General features: G+C 33.7%; 1 protein-coding gene across 2 annotated transcripts; it reads left to right on the top strand.

Annotated features, from left to right (window-relative positions):
- Positions 1-1,957: 1,957 nt before the first annotated feature.
- On the top strand, positions 1,958-19,866 carry rab25b (RAB25, member RAS oncogene family b). 2 transcript variants are annotated; one of them, XM_056476316.1, is made up of 6 exons: positions 1,958-2,091; positions 2,261-2,360; positions 11,539-11,734; positions 15,009-15,202; positions 17,141-17,221; positions 17,384-19,866. In XM_056476316.1, exons 2-6 carry the CDS (start codon positions 2,324-2,326, stop codon positions 17,506-17,508), a joined length of 633 nt encoding a protein of 210 aa, XP_056332291.1. In that variant the 5' UTR covers positions 1,958-2,091; positions 2,261-2,323; the 3' UTR covers positions 17,509-19,866. The 2 variants fall into 2 exon arrangements, with proteins under 2 accessions (XP_056332291.1, XP_056332290.1); XM_056476315.1 differs by having other exon boundaries at positions 1,958-2,183.
- The last annotated feature ends 1,103 nt before the right edge of the window (positions 19,867-20,969 follow it).

Raw genomic sequence — 20,969 nt, 5'->3', positions numbered from 1 at the left:
GTAGAATAATAATCTGGTGGAGTTGGCAGAAAACAATTTGATTTTATTTTTTTATGATTTTTCTAATATGACTCTTCAGTAAAAAACACTGTATTTTCCATGATTTTAGCACTCTATTATTAAAATATGCAACAGTAATATGATATGAAAAGTGGGTACAGTGGTACATCAGGACTTGTAGAATAATAATCTGGTGGAGTTGGCAGAAAAACAATTTGATTTTATTTTTTTATGATTTTTCTAATATGACTCTTCAGTAAAAAACACTGTATTTTCCATGATTTTAGCACTCTATTATTAAAATATGCAACAGTAATATGATATGAAAAGTGGGTACAGTGGTACATCAGGACTTGTAGAATAATAATCTGGTGGAGTTGGCAGAAAACAATTTGATTTTATTTTTTTATGATTTTTCTAATATGACTCTTCAGTAAAAAACACTGTATTTTCCATGATTTTAGCACTCTATTATTAAAATATGCAACAGTAATATGATATGAAAAGTGGGTACAGTGGTACATCAGGACTTGTAGAATAATAATCTGGTGGAGTTGGCAGAAAACAATTTGATTTTATTTTTTTATGATTTTTCTAATATGACTCTTCAGTAAAAAACACTGTATTTTCCATGATTTTAGCACTCTATTATTAAAATATGCAACAGTAATATGATATGAAAAGTGGGTACAGTGGTACATCAGGACATGTAGAATAATAATCTGGTGGAGTTGGCAGAAAACAATTTGATTTTATTTTTTTATGATTTTTCTAATATGACTCTTCAGTAAAAAACACTGTATTTTCCATGATTTTAGCACTCTATTATTAAAATATGCAACAGTAATATGATATGAAAAGTGGGTACAGTGGTACATCAGGACTTGTAGAATAATAATCTGGTGGAGTTGGCAGAAAACTATTAGATTTTATTTGTAATGATTTTTCTAATATGACTCTTCAGTGAAAAACACTGTATTGTCCATGATTTTAGCTCACTATTATCAAAATATGAAACAGTAATATGATATGAAAAGTGGGTACAGTGGTACATCAGGACTTGTAGAATAATAATCTGGTGGAGTTGGCAGAAAAACAATTTGATTTTATTTTTTTATGATTTTTCTAATATGACTCTTCAGTAAAAAGTCAGTATTTCACATGATTTTGGTATGTTATTATTTAAATGTGATTGAAGTAGGGAAAATGAACATTCGTACAAAAAAAAAAACTTTTTTTCATTAATTTAGCAACATTCCACATGAAAAAGGGGAAAATATTAACAAAAAACCCAACAAATAATCCAATAAAACAGTCATAATTGCACAGTAAACACCTAAATAGTAAGTTGTGAATATGAAAAGGAATGTGAATAGTCATGACAGCCGGGTAATGACTTTAATACTATTAATTTTGTTTTAAACTCGCAAATAAAACACAATTACAGCAAAACAAATGAATAATAGCATAGCCTACATGCAAATTCATGATTATTATATACCCAAATATGAACAAAAGTGACGATTTTTGATTATCCCTCATTTGAATTCATTTACGCGAATAAAAGTGAAACAAGATTATAAAACTGCAGCGCATTAAACACACGCGTCTTTAATCTACCGCAAAACACAGAGTAGACGCGCACTACAATTTAAAGCACAGATAGCGCGACCGTCTCTCTCGGAACCGCAGATGGCGTGACCGCAGTCTTATACTGGACTGCTATTTGATTAGCTCCAGATTTGGCTTCAGTACTGACTAATCTATTGTATATGCACATATAATATAATATTGTAAAGCTTCCTATAGAAAATATGAATTTAAATGAGAGATTTGTGAGTGGTGTACTCATATATGCTGTGCACTGTAATTCCAAATATGTACAACTGGAGGGGCTTTTCCATAGCGATTGCATTCTTTCCTGGTTGCAGTCGAAACCGCTTGAAAGCCAGCCATTGGCTGTGTGTGGGCTGTATGGCGCTTTGTGATTGGCCGCGCAGGTGCACTAATTCTCCAGTTTCATGTGACTGCACCTGTGCTGCTCTACCTGTCTGACCTGAATCCGGCAGAAAACACAAGTCACGCCTTCAGGTACGCTGCGTCTCATAGCGGAACTTCCAGGCTAAATAACACGGCTAGTTCCTCGTACAAACAAATGACCTGTCCACTACTTATTTTTTGATGTACGTACATAACTCTTATTGCTGTTACAGCATACCGTGAGCTGAGCTGAGCTGAGCATTTCTCTGTTTTTCTTTAGGACTCGAACTCATGCAGAATTAAGTGTAGATTCGAGAAGAAAAATCAGCTTTGGAGTGGAAATATGGGGTCTGATGAGGCCTACAACTTTGTTTTCAAAGGTAAGATTTTTGATATTTGTTAGTAGATTTGATTGGCATCTGTTATGGACAATATGTGTCTGATTGGTTTTAATATTGGATGCTTTTATGCATTAGTTGTTTTCTTTTTGCATTCAGTGGCATTAAAATGGATTTAAATAAATACATAGCAAATCAAATGGTTGTGTGAATAAACACACACACACACACGCACACACACACACACACACATATATATATATATATATATATATATATATATATATATAGAGAGAGAGAGAGAGAGAGAGAGAGAGAGAGAGAGAGAGAGAGAGAGAGAGAGAGAGAGAGAGAGAGAGAGATGGAAGAGACCGACGCCGACCCCCCCCAAATCATGATTGTGAAGTGCTTTGGGTGTATGGCCATACATGATAAATGCACTATATAAATACACATTACATTACTTACTAGTTGAAATTCGTTGTTTTGGCAGTATATAACCTAATATAACCTATATATATATATATATATATTATATAGCTAACCATAACCTATGGCTGAGCAATCACCATATTATGTTTCATATCATTTTATATAGATGATTATTCCATTTTTTTTTATTACGTTTAGGAATATTAGGATTTTTTTTATTTTTATTTAACCACTATAATTTACCAACAATAATAAGGCAAATAGTTTTAATAATTAAAAACTAAAATATTTAAACAAAATACCTGATCTCTTTATAATGAAATAAGTGCTAAAAAGATTCTTAAACTTGATAAATTGTTACAAAGTGTGTGCAGTGGCAAAGGTAGAGCAACATCTGTAAGATGTGAATAATAATGATACAGTAAACCTTAAACTCTGTAAACAAAACAAATTATGATCCTCAAATCTGAGCTTTAAGTAAAGGAACCAGCCATAATAATTCAAATACATACTGCAACATTAATATTGTGAAGTTCGATGACTATATTATTACCCCAGATTGTAGTGGCTGGGATGCACAAGAAAAGAAACCAAAAAGCCACTCTGGTGGCATCCTTGCATCCTTTTTTATTTACAATCTCCTCACTGCTGCTAGCCACCGCACTCATTTTAATGTGTGTTGTTTTTCTGACCTGATGTGACATGCGCGAGTGCGTGCTTTGTGTTTGTCTGAGACAATTGGTCTGCCATTATTACTGAAATGCGTTTACTCCATACAAAGTATAAAGCAGATTGGTTAGTTCTAGTGCTTGTGGCATTCTGAAAAGTTCAGATGTTTTTCAACTAGGTGTACTTGAAAAATGTGCATGCCACTTGCACACCATGTGCACATCGCTCCTGCGCTCAGCAGCCACGTTTTAATAAAACTATAGCGCTTCATACCAAAACTACATACCGAACTTTTTTTATTATCGATATTGACGATGGTGTTCGGTCAATAAATATCGATACCGATTTTATCGCCCAGCCCCACTATAACCTAATTTTTTGGTTAGTTTTATTATTGCATGCTGTTGTTCAACTTTTTTTTTTATGCAGTACTGGTTGTTTTCTTGCAATTAAATGACATTTAAACATAGATATGATTAAATATTTTAACAAAGCAACAAAAAAATGGCTGACTGTATTTAATATACTTGGTAAATTTGGTTTCATTTTAGTGAATACTTGCACAAAAGCATAGTTTCTAAAGTTTAGATGTCCAATGTTGGCCCATTGTAACCTTTGATTTGGCCCACCACCCTATCTGAGAATGATGGAGAGGGTTGGGGCGAATGCCTTCAACAGAGATCGTCATTTCTAATTTGTCGTGACCTTTTTTGTTTGTAAGTTTTATTACTTTGCTACATCAAAGCAAACGGAAATTAAATGCTTCAATTAAATGTAAATGAATCAGACTTTTTAAAATGTAAATACTGTCACTCAACGGATAGAGGGCTATCCAGGAGACATTGGCGAGCAAATCAAGGCAAAAACTAGTGTAACTCCATTCTGTTGAATTAGATTCTGTTTTGTTTTTACTGTAGTAAGATCATTATAACATGTAAAAAATATCTACTGTATTTGCTATAATAAAGCAATGTTTTCTAGTTATTTTTAATATTATTAAATAGATTAGGAAATTACTCATGGCAACCATATTTAGCTTCGGCCCACCAGCCATAATAAAGTTTGGTTTTTGGTCCTTCAGAAGAAAAAGGTTAGGGGTTGAGGGTTGGACTAACAACTCGCCTCATAAAAACCATCGATATTTACATTAGATGTCACCTATGTTGTTGTTGTCTATTGGTAGGAATGTGTCAATAAAGCCACCATTTTAGTACAGGGTAGTGCTCCTTTAAAATAAATGTGAGACCTAAGTGCAGTGGAGGACTGGCCATCCGGAGCAATGATTTATATACAAAAGCCTAGAACCTAGTGTAGGTTGGTGCTACTTTGCCTCATGGCCAATGCAGTAAGAGACTTTATAATCATCAATAATGTTACTTGTTTACAACAAAAGTTCATAACATACAAAAACTTAAAGTCTTATCTATGAAATGTTCTGCCTTTATGCTTTGTTTTCTTTGTTTGCTCGTTACTAGACCCGTATGCAGCTTTAAAGTCCAGCATCTTCAGATTGGCTTTAGTCTTGACTAGTGCAGTTGAATGACTTTTGTCCTGGGAGCACTGTACTAATGTGGCAGTAGTATTGATGCATGCTTAGTGTCCGAATGCAATATCTAGTGCACATATCTATGATTAAAAACTAGATGTTACGAAACACTAATATGGTGCGGCTAAATATCAACTTCGATATAAATAGCCCTGGGAGTAAGTAAGAGTAAGTATACTCAAATATGACTTTCGACTTATTTAAAATGAGTTAAAACAACTCAATTCTTACGTTTTATTTGGGAAAACTTAATTGTTTTATGTTCAGGTGACTTACATTTGTTAAAACGATAAAGTTAACTTAATCGATTTGTGTTGGGAGAACATGGAGTTATGTGGAACCCAGCATTTTTTACAGTGTAAAAGTACATTTTTACTTTTACAAAATAAGAGTACTTTATTTTTAATTTATAAAAATACTTGATTGTTTAATTTTTTACATATTAAAGACTTTAATTTTGTTTTAATGTAAAAAAAAATCTGTGCAAATGATTTCCAACTAACAAAGAGCCACACTATCTGCTCATGTTTTGTTTAATTATAATAATAATAATATTTAATAATCATTTTAGGATCATTTTAAGTCATTACTTTGCACATTTGTATGGTATATAAGGAAGAACAGGAGTCCATTATTGATTTGAAAATGTCTGAATTCTTTCTTTAGTAATGCTCTGAATGTTTGACCACTAAACAAATAGGTTGAAATCAGATTTCCATGACAACAAAGGCTTGTTTACACAAGATTAGTGAGTTCAGTTAGTCAGTGTGGGAGGGGAAATAGCTGCACCCGCATGTTAAAGGCCTTTGTTAAGCAGAGATGTGCTTGAGCAGTTCTCCAACAACAGCAAACACTGACACAGCATCAGATCACCTGTCTTCAATTGAAGAGAGAGAGGAACTGAAGGGGCTTTAATAATCGCATTAGGAACAATATTTGTTCAGATTAAAAATAATCTCTACATGTTATGCAGTTTGTTATCTTGAAAAGTCTGCTAGAACACAAACTGTCTTATAGTATTTCGCTATTTTTATGTTTTATTTTGATTTATATTAATAACAATAAAGTAAGAGTCAACAAGCACCAGTAATAGATTTTTGACATTTGACTCTTGAATTAACAATCACAGAAACAAAAATATACAGAAACTGGAATATATATATATATATATATATATATATATATATATATATATATATATATATATATATATATATATATATATATATATATATATATATATATATTAGTGCCTTCAAATGATTCATCAACTCCAATATGAAAGTTTGTTTTTACATAACATATATGTGTACTATGTATATTTATGTATATACAGTCACTAGCCACTTTATTAGGAGGTACACCTTACTAGTACCGGGTTGGACCTCCATTTGCCTTCAAAACTGCCTTAAACCTTGGTGGCAAAGATTCAGCAAGGTACTGGAAATATTCCTCAGAGATTTTGGTCCATATTGACATGATAACATCACCCAGTTGCTGCAAATTTGTTGAGATCTGGTGACCGTGGGGGCCATTTGAGTACAGTGTACTCATTGTCATGTTCAAGAAATCAGTTTATTGTCTACAGCTTAATGACATGGTGCGTTATCCTGCTGGAAGTAGCCATCAGAAGATGGGTACACGGTGGTCATGAAGGTATGGACATGGTCAGCAACAATACTCAGGTAGGCTGTGGCGTTGGTACTAATGGGCCCAAAGTGTACCAAGAAAATATCTCCCACACCATTACACCACCACCACCAGCCGGAACCGTTGATACAAGGCAGGATAGATCCATGCTTTCATGATTCAGACTCTACCATCCAAATGTCACAGCAGAAATCGAGACTCATTCTGTCATGTCCTGACAGTCAAACTCTTTATTTACACACAAATATTTGTGCATCTGCTAATATAAAGGGATAGTTCACCCCAAAATCATATTCTGTCATTATTTACTCACCCTTTACTTGTTCCAAACCTGCTTGAGTTTCATTCTTCTGTTGAACATAAAGGTTGCTGGATCTCAATTGCGGATTTTTTTTTTTTTTTTACATTCTTCAAAATATCTTGTTTTGTGTTCAACAGAAGAAGAAAAAAATCATGTAAAAAAAAAAAAAACCCATTTCGAACCACTTAAGTGTGATTAATGGGAAGGAAATGTAAATTATTGGGTGAACTGTCCCTTTAAGGCATCTTATATATCTTATATAGGACAGTATATATGAATACTGTCCGCCCTATACCTTATTTTAAGTCATGGTGTCTGCGGGGTCTTAAAGTATTAAACGTTGATAAATTATGAGAAAATAAAGGGCCTTAAAAGGTATTAAAAAGTCTTAATCGCGTTTTTGCGAGGTCTTAAATTTTGTTCAAACGTTGTCCAAAGTGTTTGACTCCAAGAAAAAAACAACTATATTTATTTTCCTCAATCCATGCGATTTTGTTTTTTGCGTAACATTTGGGGGTGAATCCCTTTAATGCTTCTTATATATGTGTATATCTACTGTCCACCCTTTACACATTACAATAACTCTTCTGATTTTGACTAATGTAATAACATGCACCTTTTCAGGGCTCGCAAAATCTGGTAGCCCGAAGTCCCGGGGCTACAAGATTTATCAAAAGCGTGCCTGGCAGGCTATCTAGATCGATTTTGGTAGCCTGACTAAAAAAACAATAGCCCCAGGACTTCGGGCTACCAGATTTTGTGAGCCCTGCTTTTGTAAAGCTGCATTGGAACAATAATTATTGTGAAAAGTTCCATATACATAAACTATAAGCTCTTATACCACCAGAATTACACTTCAAATTTGACACTGAATGGGCATTTAGATGTCTTCACACAGTTTTCTAATCTGTATTCCCTAATATGACCAGAGCTGAGTTTATACAAGCATTTTTCAGTCTGCTTTGTAGCAGCATTGCACCTTTATGCTATGTTCTAATACTTTTTCCCTTTTGTAGTTTGTGTCATCCCATCTAATAATGTGATAAAGATCTCCAATCCCACAAATTTCATAACAGTCCTGCAAGGGTGGAGTGTTGACATCTTTGAGTCATTCTTGTTTGCTCCTGCAATTACACTGGTTTCCATAAGGAGTTTACTGGGCGTTCTGTTCATCAGCGTGGGTTTATTTTGACAGAATGGTACAGGGTTTAAATCTACTTCTGCTCTGTCGCAAGATTTAATGAACTAGTTTGGACAATTTCCAATTAAAGATCCTGATTTGTGATCTTAATGGTTTTAAGATCTTAAAAGTTTTGTATCTTAATGGTAAGCATAATAAATGAATAAGTACAAGATTTAGTTATTGTTTTAAAAAATGATTTAAGATTGCAGCTTAGCCCATCAAAAAGCAAATTAATTGTTGTTTTAAATCATTTGAAACATTTCTAATATCATAACATAGAATAATGATTTAGATTATGGGATTTAATCATGCCAGAATAGGATGTTGGGTTTTTATTTTGTGTGTGTGTTAGCATTTAACAGTTTACTTCCACAATAGTTATTTGAAAAATGAAAATAAAAAAAATAATTTTAAAACATGTTATTCACATTTAATATGCATTCTATGAGTAGAAATTAATTTTTAAAAATGTTTTATTTGATGTAAACTCAAAAATGGGGCATCTTGTTTTTGGTCACTGTACTGTAAAATGCCTAATACTGTACTGTAAAATAACTAATCTAAGTTAGTTAGATTTACTCTTTTTAAAGTGTATTGTAACTTGGAACAGGTAAGTTAGCTTAAATTTTATAATTATCCACATAATACATTTACTTAATAATAATTTTAAGGCAATGGGTTTACTCGCTTTTTATGTAAAGTTAACTAATCACTTTAAAAGCAACAGGTTTTAAAGGAAAGTCAACTAATCGTTTTAAATCGCGTCAACAGAAACAAACTAATTTAAAGATTTTGCAAAATACTTTTCTTAGTTAAACTCAATTTATTAAGTAAAATCAAATAATCACTTTAAAAGCAATAGGTTTACTCACTTTTTTAAAGAAAGCAAACACATTTTTTTGCTTTTTTACAATATGCTTCATCACATTAGGAATGTTTCTTAATTATTTGACATTTATGCATTTCATATATTTATGCAAAGCTCCAAGTTTTCATACATGTTATTTATTTACTCTCTTGGAATCAAACCAATGACCTTTGTGTGTCTCTTGTTCACTAATTTGCATTTTATAGTGTTTTTGAGTTGAGTTCTCTAGCAATTCCCAAACCACAAGCTTGATTTTCAGTAAATGCGTGAACTTAATATATATAGACCTTGATTTTTAATTCCCTTTGCAATATTGTTCATCCACTCATAATGTAAAGTCAAACATACTGTAATGCTTGTGTTGTTTTTTTGGCTTGTTTTGCAGTTTCTCAATTTCTGAAACGTAGTATTATAAAAATCCAAGATAACAAACATGGCATTGTGGTTGATTGCACCATGAGTCTGCAAATAGCTGGTCTGTTAAACCATGACAAATCTTTGATTTTACGCTAAGAATGTTGGTAAAAATACCAGACAGGTCATGGGATCTGTTGCAAATATTGCATGGATGCACTCTTAATTAAGATTTTTTTTTTCTCATTGAAAATGTTTACTGCATAAAAGGTGGGAAAGGGTTCTTTAGATTGTAAAAAAAATGTTTTTCATTCTAAGAAACAAATGGTTCTTTAATATTATTGTTAAAAATATTAGGATCAAACAAACAACACAAAGTATATTTTATTTCTTTCACTGACCTAGATTTCTTCACGAGCATCAGTCTAAAAAATCACCACCAAAATTTATTAATTTAAAGGATTTAATTCTACAAATTGTATTTGTTTACGTTGTTACTTTTGTTGTTTTCAATAATAAAAAATACAATTAAACAAATCTATATTGTACAAAAAAAGATTTTCTTGCAGTCTTTGATATGTCAGTGATCAGATCCAATATTAATTTCAAAGCTAAAAATTTATCAGTAGAGCAAATATTTGTTTGTTGTTTGCATCAACACAGCCAAAATGAAGAAGAAAAAATAATTAAACATGCAAAAATGTCCTTAAGAATGCATAAGGGTTAAAGTACTGTTCACTAAAGGTGATAATTCACCCAAAAATCACCTGAGAAATCTGTGATCATTTACTCGCCTTTCACTTCATCCAAAACCGTTTGACTTTCTTACGCTGAACACAAAAGAAGATATTTTGAAGAAAGCTGGAGAGCTGCAACCATTGACTTCCATAGTATTTGCTTTTCATACTGTGGATATTTCAGTGGTTGCAGGTTTTCTTCAAAATATTTTTTTAAAAGGTTTTAACCACTAGAGGTTGTGTAAAATAGTGAGGAAATGCTCATTTTGGGGTGAACTATCCCCTGTAGGAATCAAAATAGTGCTTTTATGGCATCACTTTCACTCTATTTAGGAGACGAACTGAACATTAGTCCCATATATGATATTAATGAATATTATATTATTTCAATTTTATTTTGTTTCTGTAATTTCAACTCTGATTTTCTCAACTCAGGAGTCTTTGATTTAAAAGAAATCAGGAATTATTACTAAAAAAAACATTAAAATATTTAAAATGACTTGCTAATGTTATATCTGCCTCTTTTTAACGCTTTAATTCATCCTTGCCAAAGAAAAGAAGCAAAAAGAAAAGGCATATTAACCTAAAACATTTGATTGTTTGTACACACCATTTCAAGCCAAATTTGGCTAAAATATGGGCATTAAATTATTATTATTACCTTAATTTATGTTAAACGAACCAAGTATTTTTATAAGAATGTTTACAGAAGACTGAACTATCCGTTTAAAGAACCAAAATGGCGCTTGTGTGTAGGGTGCGAATTACAGGGGGGTTGACTCCCCTAATTAACGATTGATCCCCCCTGAAGGACACCAAAACAAGATGTATGAGGGGTCAGCCCTTTAATAGCGAGAAGTAGCTTGCTCTGATCTGTATTTTAAATAATAACATTAATAATGAAGATAATAGATCATATAAAAATATATTTAACCACCACTATAACGGTTCATACTATTGTAAACGCATAATGGCGCCAATCGGTCTATGGGAGAAAAAAAAAAACATTCAATAGTCTGCAGATCAGAGCACAGATATGTATTCAAAAGACTTTTCTTGTGAAATAGGTGTTTGTTTCTACATACAGCCTAAAAGTAAAGTCAAATTAGATGCTTAGTTTTATAGTATGACCTGAAGTAACGTCTGAAATGGCTAATCAGAGGTGATTGTTGCTCAGAGTACGCTAAATATTCCTTAAAACTATGAAAACTTAAATAAGTTTTCTTAATAAATTAGGTGTAATTTAAACAAATACATATATTTAATTAACTGAATCATGTTCTACACAGACTAACATTACAGAAAAAATTCTGTTGTCAAGGTATATTTCGCACGCTGCTTCTGTGGCTTTGCGGTTTCATTCTATTCAGGAAATGAACCGGACATTCACGGTCATTGTCCCCAGATAAAATCCATGAAGTCAAGTCTTGTTGCATTTCCATAATGTATGACTCATATCCACCTCTGTATTTGTTTGCAGTGGTTCTTATTGGAGAATCCGGTGTCGGCAAAAGCAACTTGCTGTCACGGTTCACCAAGAACGAGTTTAGCCATGACAGCCGGACGACCATCGGTGTGGAGTTCAGCACAAGAACTGTGCAGCTGAACGGACTCACTATTAAAGCTCAGATCTGGGACACCGCTGGATTGGAGCGATACCGTGCCATCACCTCTGCGTGAGTTTGACTCCACTAAAGACCTGTTGAAGGGATGGTACACTCAAAAATGAAAAATTACTCACTACCCAGCAAACACCTTTGTGTTTAATAAACATCTAATAGACATCTAAACGTAGACAGCTTGGCTAAAACAAGGCTAAACTTGGGCTGTCAGTGAAAATCTAATAGATATCTAAGAATAGTCCAAAAATAGACCGATTAGACAGACTTTATATGTGTAGTCATTCATTTCTGTTTATTTGATGACTAGTTTAGTTTTGGCCTATTCTTAGATGTCTATTAGATTTTCACTGACAGCCCTATGTTAGCTAAGACGACTACACGTCTATTAGACCTCTATTAGACATCTTTTAAAAACATAAAATACTTGCTGGGTGTTTACTCTCCCTCATTAGCTTCTTTTTTGCTGTTGAAAACAAAAGAAGGTATTTTGAAGAAAGCTGGAAACCAGTAACCATTGACCCACATAGTAGGCAAAACAATGGAGGTTAATGGTTACCGGTTTTAAATAAGTGGCAAGAGGAGTGGGATGGATTGTAAAATAATAAATTGTATGAAATTCAACCTGAAATATCAAACAAAATTTTAAGACTAGATTTGATCCAGTAATTTTTACCAGATGTCATATTGGACATACAAGATTAACCCACGGCTTTTCACTTAAAGGTGAAGACCTCACTCAATGTTTGTACTGTCAATGTTCGATCTTGCAGATTCGCACTCTATAACATCAGAAAGGTCCGACCCTTCCTATCTGAACATGCAGCTCAACTTATTGTTCAAGCTCTTGTTCTCTCCAAACTGGACTATTGCAACTCTCTACTAGCTGGGCTTCCAGCTAACTCTATCAAACCTCTTCAGATGCTTCAGAACGCAGCAGCACGAGTGGTCTCTGATGAACCCAAAAGAGCACATGTCACTCCGCTACTCACCCGTTTGCACTGGCTGCCAGTTGCTGCTCGCATCAAATTCAAAGCTCTGATGTTTGCTTACAAAGCGACCTCTGGCTTTGCTCCTCATCTGCTCTTACTTCTGCAGATTTATGTGCCCTCCAGAAACTTGCGTTCTGTGAATGAACGTCGCCTCGTGGTTCCATCCCTAAGAGGGAAGAAATCACTTTCCCGAACTCTCGCATTCAATCTGCCCAGTTGGTGGAATGAACTCCCTAACTGCATCAGAATGGCAGAGTCACTTACTGTCTTCAAGAAACGACTAAAAACTCAACTATTTAGTCTCCACTTTCCCTCCTAATCTGCAACTGGCTCTCTGGCTATACCACTAACTGTGCCCTCTCTCTCTCTCCCAAAAAAAAAAAAAAAATATATATATATATATTTTTACTAATGCTTTGCTTCTTAGACTTTACACACCTGAAACTTGTCTATAGCACTTGTTCACTGCTGCTCTTATAGTTGTGTGAATTGCTTCCTTGTCCTCATTTGTAAGTCGCTTTGGATAAAAGCGTCTCCTAAATGACTAAATGTAAATGTACTGCACAATGTTTGTTGGTCTGAGGTTTACTGGACTGTCCTGCTTTTAATGATTCCAGAAGGCTTTTTTTATGAATCAAACTCTCTTTAAGGTCATTTCAAGCAAAACACCTGATAAAAATTCTATATTTTTTATGGTGTCACTAACACTAAAAGTCTTATTTAATGTATGCATGCATTTGTTTGTTGCTTTTAATTGTATGTTTATTATTGAAATGTTCTTGCCCTGGTTGCTGAAATGGCATTAAATAAAACATACATTACATTACTAGTTAATTTTAAAGTATAAGGGGCAGGATGTTGATTCATATTGGCATAAGTGAGAAACTGATTGCTTATATAAATACCAATTTTAGAGCTGTTTTAGAGCATTCTAACCCATTAAATCAAAAAACTATTGACAATAAAATTTTTTATCTTGGAATTTTGCAGATTTTTTTACTTAATAAAAGACATTTCTTCTGCTAACCAAAGGTTTTTTTATGAAATCAAACTTTTTAACAACAAAAGTGAAATGAAATGTATATATTTTACATTATGGCAGCATGGTTCAGAAGGTCTCTGGTTCGAGTCCCGGCAGGATCAGTTGGCATTTCTGTGTGGAGTGTGCATGTTCTCCCTGTGTTGAGTTTCCTCCTGGTGCTCCGGTTTCCCCCACAGTCCAAACACATTAGCTATAGGTGAATTGATTGAGCTAAATTGGCCATAGTGTATGTGTTGTGTATAGTGAATGTGAGTGTGTATGGGTGTTTCCCAATACTGGGTTGCAGCTGAAATGGCATCCACTGCTTAACATATGCTGGATAAATTGGCGGTTCATTCCGCAGTGGCGACCCCTGAGAATAAGTGAGGAAGCCGAAGGAAATAAATGAATATTACATTATTATAAAATGTAATATAGCATTTAACATATATATTTTTTACAATATTACAATTTTAATTTATTTCTGTAATTTTAACCCAGATTTGTTTCAGCATAAAAAAATATATATAGCAATTAAAATGATTTGTTAATGTATTATATACCTCTTTTTAATGCTTTAATTCATCCTTTCCCAAGAAAAGAAACGAAAAGAAACAACAAATATTTTATTGGGTCGCGCAGTAGGTAGGGCTGTCGCCTCACAGCAAGAAGGTCGTTGGTTCGAGCCTCGGCTGGGTCAGCTGGCATTTCTGTGTGGAGTTTGCATGTTCTCCCTGCGTTCGCGTGGGTTTCCTCCGGGTGCTCCGGTTTCCCCCACAGTCCAAATGCATATGGTACAGGTGAATTGGGTAGGCTAAAATTGTCCGTAGTGTGTATGGATGTTTCCCAGAGATGGGTTTCTGCTGGAAGGGCATCCGCTGCGTTAAAAAATATGCTGGATAAGTTGTCGGTTCATTCCACTGTGGCGACCCCAGATTAATAAAGGGACTAAGCCAAAAAGTAAGTAAGTGAATGAATGAATGAATGAATGCGTTCTATTATTACCCTAATTTATGTTGAAAGAACCCAGTATTTGTTTATTAGAATGTTTCCAGATGATTTTATTTATTTATTATTATTTTTTTAAGTAACTGATGACTGTCCCTTTAAGTAGCTCACTCATACTCATGCAGTGAATAATGAATTTGCATATGTGTATGCACTATTCACTTTTCCCAATCGAGAGAAATGTTTGACCACCTGCTGCTGTAGACTCATTTCACCTGGTGGGAAAAGGCTGTGTATGACATTATGCTTTATGACAGTCAGAAAGGGAAGTAAATGCAGTCGCCTGCTGTGCTGTTTTCCTGATCTGCAGATATTATCGAGGAGCAGTCGGAGCTCTGCTGGTTTATGATATTTCCAAGCATCTGACGTATGAAAGTGCTGAGCGCTGGCTGAAGGAGCTCTATGATCACGCAGATCCACACATCGTTGTGATGCTGGTGGGAAATAAATCAGACCTGGCAGCCGTGCGCTCCGTTCCTACAGAGGACGCCAAAGACTTTGCAGGTAATACATTTATAATTGATGAATTACTCATTTTAAATATATGTACATTTAAATAGATGGAATAGATGGGTGGATGAATAGGTGTGTGGATAGATGTTTGTGTGTGTATAAATGTAAATGTACTTTTTTAATACTTTTTATATTTTATAGATTTTGTTTTTTTTCTTTTACATGTCATTAAAGAATGAAATACTTTTCATACAAAATATAATAGGTCTATATATTACTTAATTTATAATATTATATATTATGTGTGTATATATATATATATATATATATATATATATATATATATATATATATATATATATATATATATATATATATATATATATATATATATATATATATATATATATATATATATAACACACACTCACCGGCCACTTTATTAGGTACTGTCAGCCAATCACACAGCAGCAACTCCATGCATTTAGACATGGTCCAGATGATCTGCTGCAGTTCATCCAAGCATCAGAATGGGGAAGAAAGGTGATTTTAAGTTAACGTGGCATCGTTGTTGGTGTCAGATAGGTATTTAAGAAACTGCTGATCTACTGGGATTTTTACGCACAACCATCTCTAGGGTTTACAGAGAATGGTCTGAAAAAGAGAAAATATCCAGTGAGCGGCAGTTTTGTGGGCACAAATGCCTTGTTGATGCCAGAGGAGAGTGGCCAGACTGGTTCCAGCTGATAGAAAGGCAACAATAGCTCAAATAACCACTCGTTACAACCGAGGTCTTCAGAAGAGCATCTCTCAACACACAACGCGTTCAACCTTGAGGCGGATGGGCTACAGCAGCAGAAGACCACACTAGGTGCCACTCCTGTCAGCTACAAACAGGACACTGAGGCTACTATTCGCACAGGCTCACCAAAAGTGGACAATAGAAGATTAGAAAACCGTTGCCTGGTCTGATGAGTCTCGATTTCTGCTGCGATATTAGGATTGTAGGCTCAGAATTTGGCATCAACAACATGAAAGCATGGATCCATCCTGTCTTGTATCAACGGTTCAGGCTGGTGGTGGTGGTGTAATGGTGTTGGGGATATTTTCTTGGCTCACTTTGTGCCCATTAGTACCAATCGAACATCGTGTCAACGACACAGCCTACCTGAGTATTGTTGCTGACCATGTCCATCCCTTTATGACAACAGTGTACTCCTCTTCTAATGGCTACTTCCAGCAGGATAACATTCCATGTCATAAAGCGTGAATCGGCTCAGACTGGTTTCTTGAACATGACAATGAGTTCACTGTACTCAAATGGCCTCCACAATCACCAGATCTCAATCCAATAGAGCAGAGCAGAGCAGAATGTGGTGGAACGGAGATTCGCATCATGAATGTGCAGCCGACAAATCTGCAGCAACTGCGTGATGCTATCAGGTCAATATGGACCAAAATCTCTGAGAATTATTTCCAGTATCTTGTTGTATCTATGCCACCAAGGATTAAGGCAGTTCTTATGGCAAAAGGGGGTCCAACCCGGTACTAGTAAGGTGTACCTAATAAAGTGACCAGCACAAACATATACACGTGTATATATATGTGTGTGTGTGTGTGTGTGTGTGTGTGTGTGTGTGTGTGTGTGTGTGTGTGTGTGTGTCTAAATATTAATAGGTTTTTAACGTGTATTGTACATTTTTATGAAAAAATTTATTAGAGTATTAGGTTTACTGATTTCTTTTACATATTAAAGATTGAAATACATTTTAGTACAAAGTATTGTAGGTTTATATATTAATATATAATCTCTCTTTCTATAGATAGATAGATAGATTGATTGATTGATTTTGGAGTTTGTTCATTTTTTTTTTACCATCAGGATGTAATGCACAAAACTGAATTATTCAAACAATCGCATATCAATCTTTTATTACATAAACTGATACATATCATTAACATAAAATCCTCATTCTTTGCTCTTTATAGAGAAGAATGGTCTTCTGTTCATGGAAACCTCAGCTCTGGAGTCAGTAAATGTGGAAGCAGCGTTCAACACTGTGCTTGCAGGTAAACCTGATGTTTATTCTTAACACATCACACAGTATTTACACTTACATCACACGTCATCCTCGTCCTCTGGGTTTCTCCTTTTCACTCATGCTTGAAATAGTGAACACAAACACTTCATTTTCATAATTACATTCTCAATAATTCATCCGTTCCTCACAGAAATCCACAAGAAGGTGAGCAGCAAAGAAGTGACCCGCGGCTCCATCAGTGCAGTCACGTTGTCTCAACCAAAAACTCCAGCAGAAACCCAGGAGGAGAAGAAAACCTGCTGTAAAAACTTGTGAAAGAGTGATTCAGATAGAATTGAAGTCAGAATTATTAGCCCCCCTGTATATTTCCCCAATTTCTGTTTAACAGAAAGATTTCTTCAGCACATTTCTAAACCTAATAGTTTTAATAACTCATTTCTAATAACTGATTTAGTTTATCTTTGTCATGATGACAGTACATAATATTTGACTAGATATTTTTCAAGATGCTAGTATTCAGCTAAAAGTGACATTTAAAAGCTTAAAGGAGTTGTAGGTTTTTGACTCTTTTAAAGCATAAAAATACCATAATATGTTTGCTGATATTTAAGAAACATGCTGAACATGTTTATCTGAAAAACAATGCTGAAGTCAGATATTCTGCTTTAAATGTGCGTTATGTGCTGGAACGTCTGTCTTTGTTTTGGTTCTTTTAACCCGCCTAATGCCACTTTAACCACTTATTTTTCAGCAGCCTGGGTTGCCTTGGTGGAAAACAATGTATTACATTCATGACCGAAATGCGACCTCCGGTGTACTGTAGCAGACTCCAAAATGAGACGCAGATTCTGAGATCCACATGAGGTGGATATTATTAGCAAATAATGTAAATATTACGGATGTAAACATTAGGCGAGCAGGTTACATTGTAATCGTGTGTCCTAACAACATGCTACATGACAAGATTTGCAGTGATAAGCAGTTTGGCTGTTTGCACCAGACGAAACGTGACAGAAATTTAAATACAGCCATTCAGAAGCACAGAATATGCAGTCACTGTACTCCAACGAAATGGTAAGGCTTACAGTCTAATTAATACATATTAAACCTCTTTAACATTATTAAATGTAGATGCTGAATCACCGATATGTGTTTGTTTTGAGACGGTTCTAAAGTTCACTTTCATACAGTTAATTTTTAAGATCTGAGGTGAACTATCTGCTGCTGCTTTCAGTAATAAGGCAATAAATGTCATGTGAAATGCCCTTCAAACTCACATTATTAGCATTTAACTCTGAATAAAGCACATGAGGTGTATCTGAGGTGTTAGTTTTCTGTTGTTCAGGTGCAAGAAATAGAAACTGTTTCTAATATATCAATTTGCGGTGTTGGTTAAAACAAAACATTCTTTTAATATGGAAAATATTCCTTCTATCTTGTGCCGCTGCTTTTATTTAGAACACAATTTGAACCAGCCTTAAATGCCTTAAAATCCTGTTGATGTTGTCAGTCTGGCAACCTGCGCTTGCGTGTTTTGAACCAGGAGTGGGATATCTAGTTCAACCACTGGGTGTCAAACTTACACACTGCACCTCTAACTAGGATTTTTAGGCAAGTCATTGTATAATGATGGTTTGTTCTGTAGACAATCGCTATTATTACTTAACCGCTAATATTGCTTAAGGGGGCTAATAATATTGACCTTAAAATGTTTTTAATTAAAATTAAAAACTGCTTTTATTCTAGCCGAAATAAAACAAAGATGATTTCTCAAGAAGAAAAAATATTATAGGAAATACTGTGAAAATTTCCTTGCTCTTTTAAACATAATTTGGGAATTTAAAAAAAAAGAGAGAGAAAATTTTCACAGGAATGCAAATAATTCTGACTTCAACTGTATAACGTTGCTATCGTACAGTAGAGATATCACTGAGAAAAACCACAACTTAATCCATTTCACTGACTGACATATAGCCATATCTGTGTTCTTAAATATTATATCATAGTCAAAAGGCATTTTAATGCTTGTAGGTTTTGACAAAAATTATAGAATGCATTTGAATCTGTTTTCCCTTCGTGTTTCCTGTCAGTAGCAGATTTTTGTTTTTATTATTTATGAAATATCATGCCAAACTTCACATTTTTGGTTTGTTTTTACTACTCTTATAGCAGATACTTTATGATAGTCTTCCTCAATGATAGTTGAGAGTCTGGAGAAACTTCATCACTTTAATTAAAATGTAAGATGGAGAAAAGAGGATCTTTATTTCATTCACTTGACTGATTGATTCAGCATGCTTGATGTCGTTAATTGAATAAAACACAGATTTACTTTATTATTTAAGGATAATCAGCACTGAATCAGTATTTTTGAGCTATCGAAAATCTATAAATTATGTACATACGCAAAGTTTTATTTAAAAAAAAAATCACAATGTCATTATAATCATTTCAATATGATCACTGATGCTGGAATTATTATTATTATTATTATTATTATCAGTTGCGGTTGTTAATGCAATATGATGAATATGCATCCTGTTTGTCATGCAATAAGAATTAAAGCAGGAGTATGAAATGTTTCTGATTTTATTTTCCACAATGAGTTGTAAGTGCAGATTCTGAAATGTTTAACATCAGTAACCAAATAATGAAATAAACTGTATTTATGAATGTTTGTGAATGCGCATTTATTAATTAATATTCTCTGATGTAACAGAAAGTTAATGGAGAATGAAGTTAGATCACCAGAAGTTCATATATATATATATATATATATATATATATATATATATATATATATATATATATATATATATATATATATATATATATATATATATATATATATATATATATATATATATATATATATATATATATATATATATATATATATATATATATATATATATATATATTATAAATGTATATTATAAATGTATGGATTATGCATCTAGGAATATGAATTGAGCAGATTGATTGATTTTTAAATGGCCATTTGCAATAATAATAATTGTTGAGGTTACACACTTATTTATATCATTATAGAAATTATAGGTGTTTAAAGTTTTAAGATATCTTTATAAAATGTTTAGTAAAAATGATCTCACATGCTAAGTTCTATTTAAATTGTAACAACTATAAAATAGTAATACTGTGAAATACCATTTAATAACTACTGTTATTATACCATTGTTATTATAATCACTGTCATTGTCAGTCTTCTGCATGATCATGAGAATGGTCATATTTACAACTTATTATCTCAAAAACTAAAGAGATGCTTATTGATTTCCACTGTAACTCTGTTTACAATGCTGCTACTACTACAACTCGTTTATATTATGTGATGTTTTTTTTTACAAGTTGTTCACATTTTAAAACTTTTTATTTAAAAAAAAAAACAAAAATGGTTTTATCTACAAAGTTAAACTCTAGCTTGGCTCTATAAGGTTCTTCCTGTGCCAATCAATACAATTACATTCAATTCACCTATATTTGTATAGCGCTTTTGTAATGTTGATTGTGTCAAAGCAGCTTCAAACAGAAGGTTTTCAGTGTTTAAGTTCAGTTTAGCTCAGTTCAGTGTGGTTTAATAATCACTACTGAGAGTCCAAACACAATCAGCATTTTTAATGCATACACGAGGACCAATCAGGATCAGCTTTCTTTGTCATTTCGCCGGACTGCTCCATGGACAGCGGGAAAGGCCAGAAAGACAAAATCACACAAAATCAGAGTCGACTAAATAATGCCGCACCACACAAAATTGA

Source organism: Danio aesculapii, chromosome 16 (assembly GCF_903798145.1).
Source record: "Danio aesculapii chromosome 16, fDanAes4.1, whole genome shotgun sequence".
In the NCBI taxonomy this organism is placed as follows: Eukaryota; Metazoa; Chordata; class Actinopteri; order Cypriniformes; family Danionidae; genus Danio; species Danio aesculapii.
This window is presented reverse-complemented; position numbering and strand designations above follow the sequence as displayed.

Coding starts and splice junctions, on each gene's coding strand:
- rab25b (XM_056476316.1), top strand. CDS start 2,324: ATGGGGTCTGATGAGGCCTACAACTTTGTTTTCAAAG. Junction 11,735..15,008: donor TACCGTGCCATCACCTCTGC/GTGAGTTTGACT, acceptor CCTGATCTGCAG/ATATTATCGAGGAGCAGTCG. Junction 15,203..17,140: donor GGACGCCAAAGACTTTGCAG/GTAATACATTTA, acceptor TGCTCTTTATAG/AGAAGAATGGTCTTCTGTTC.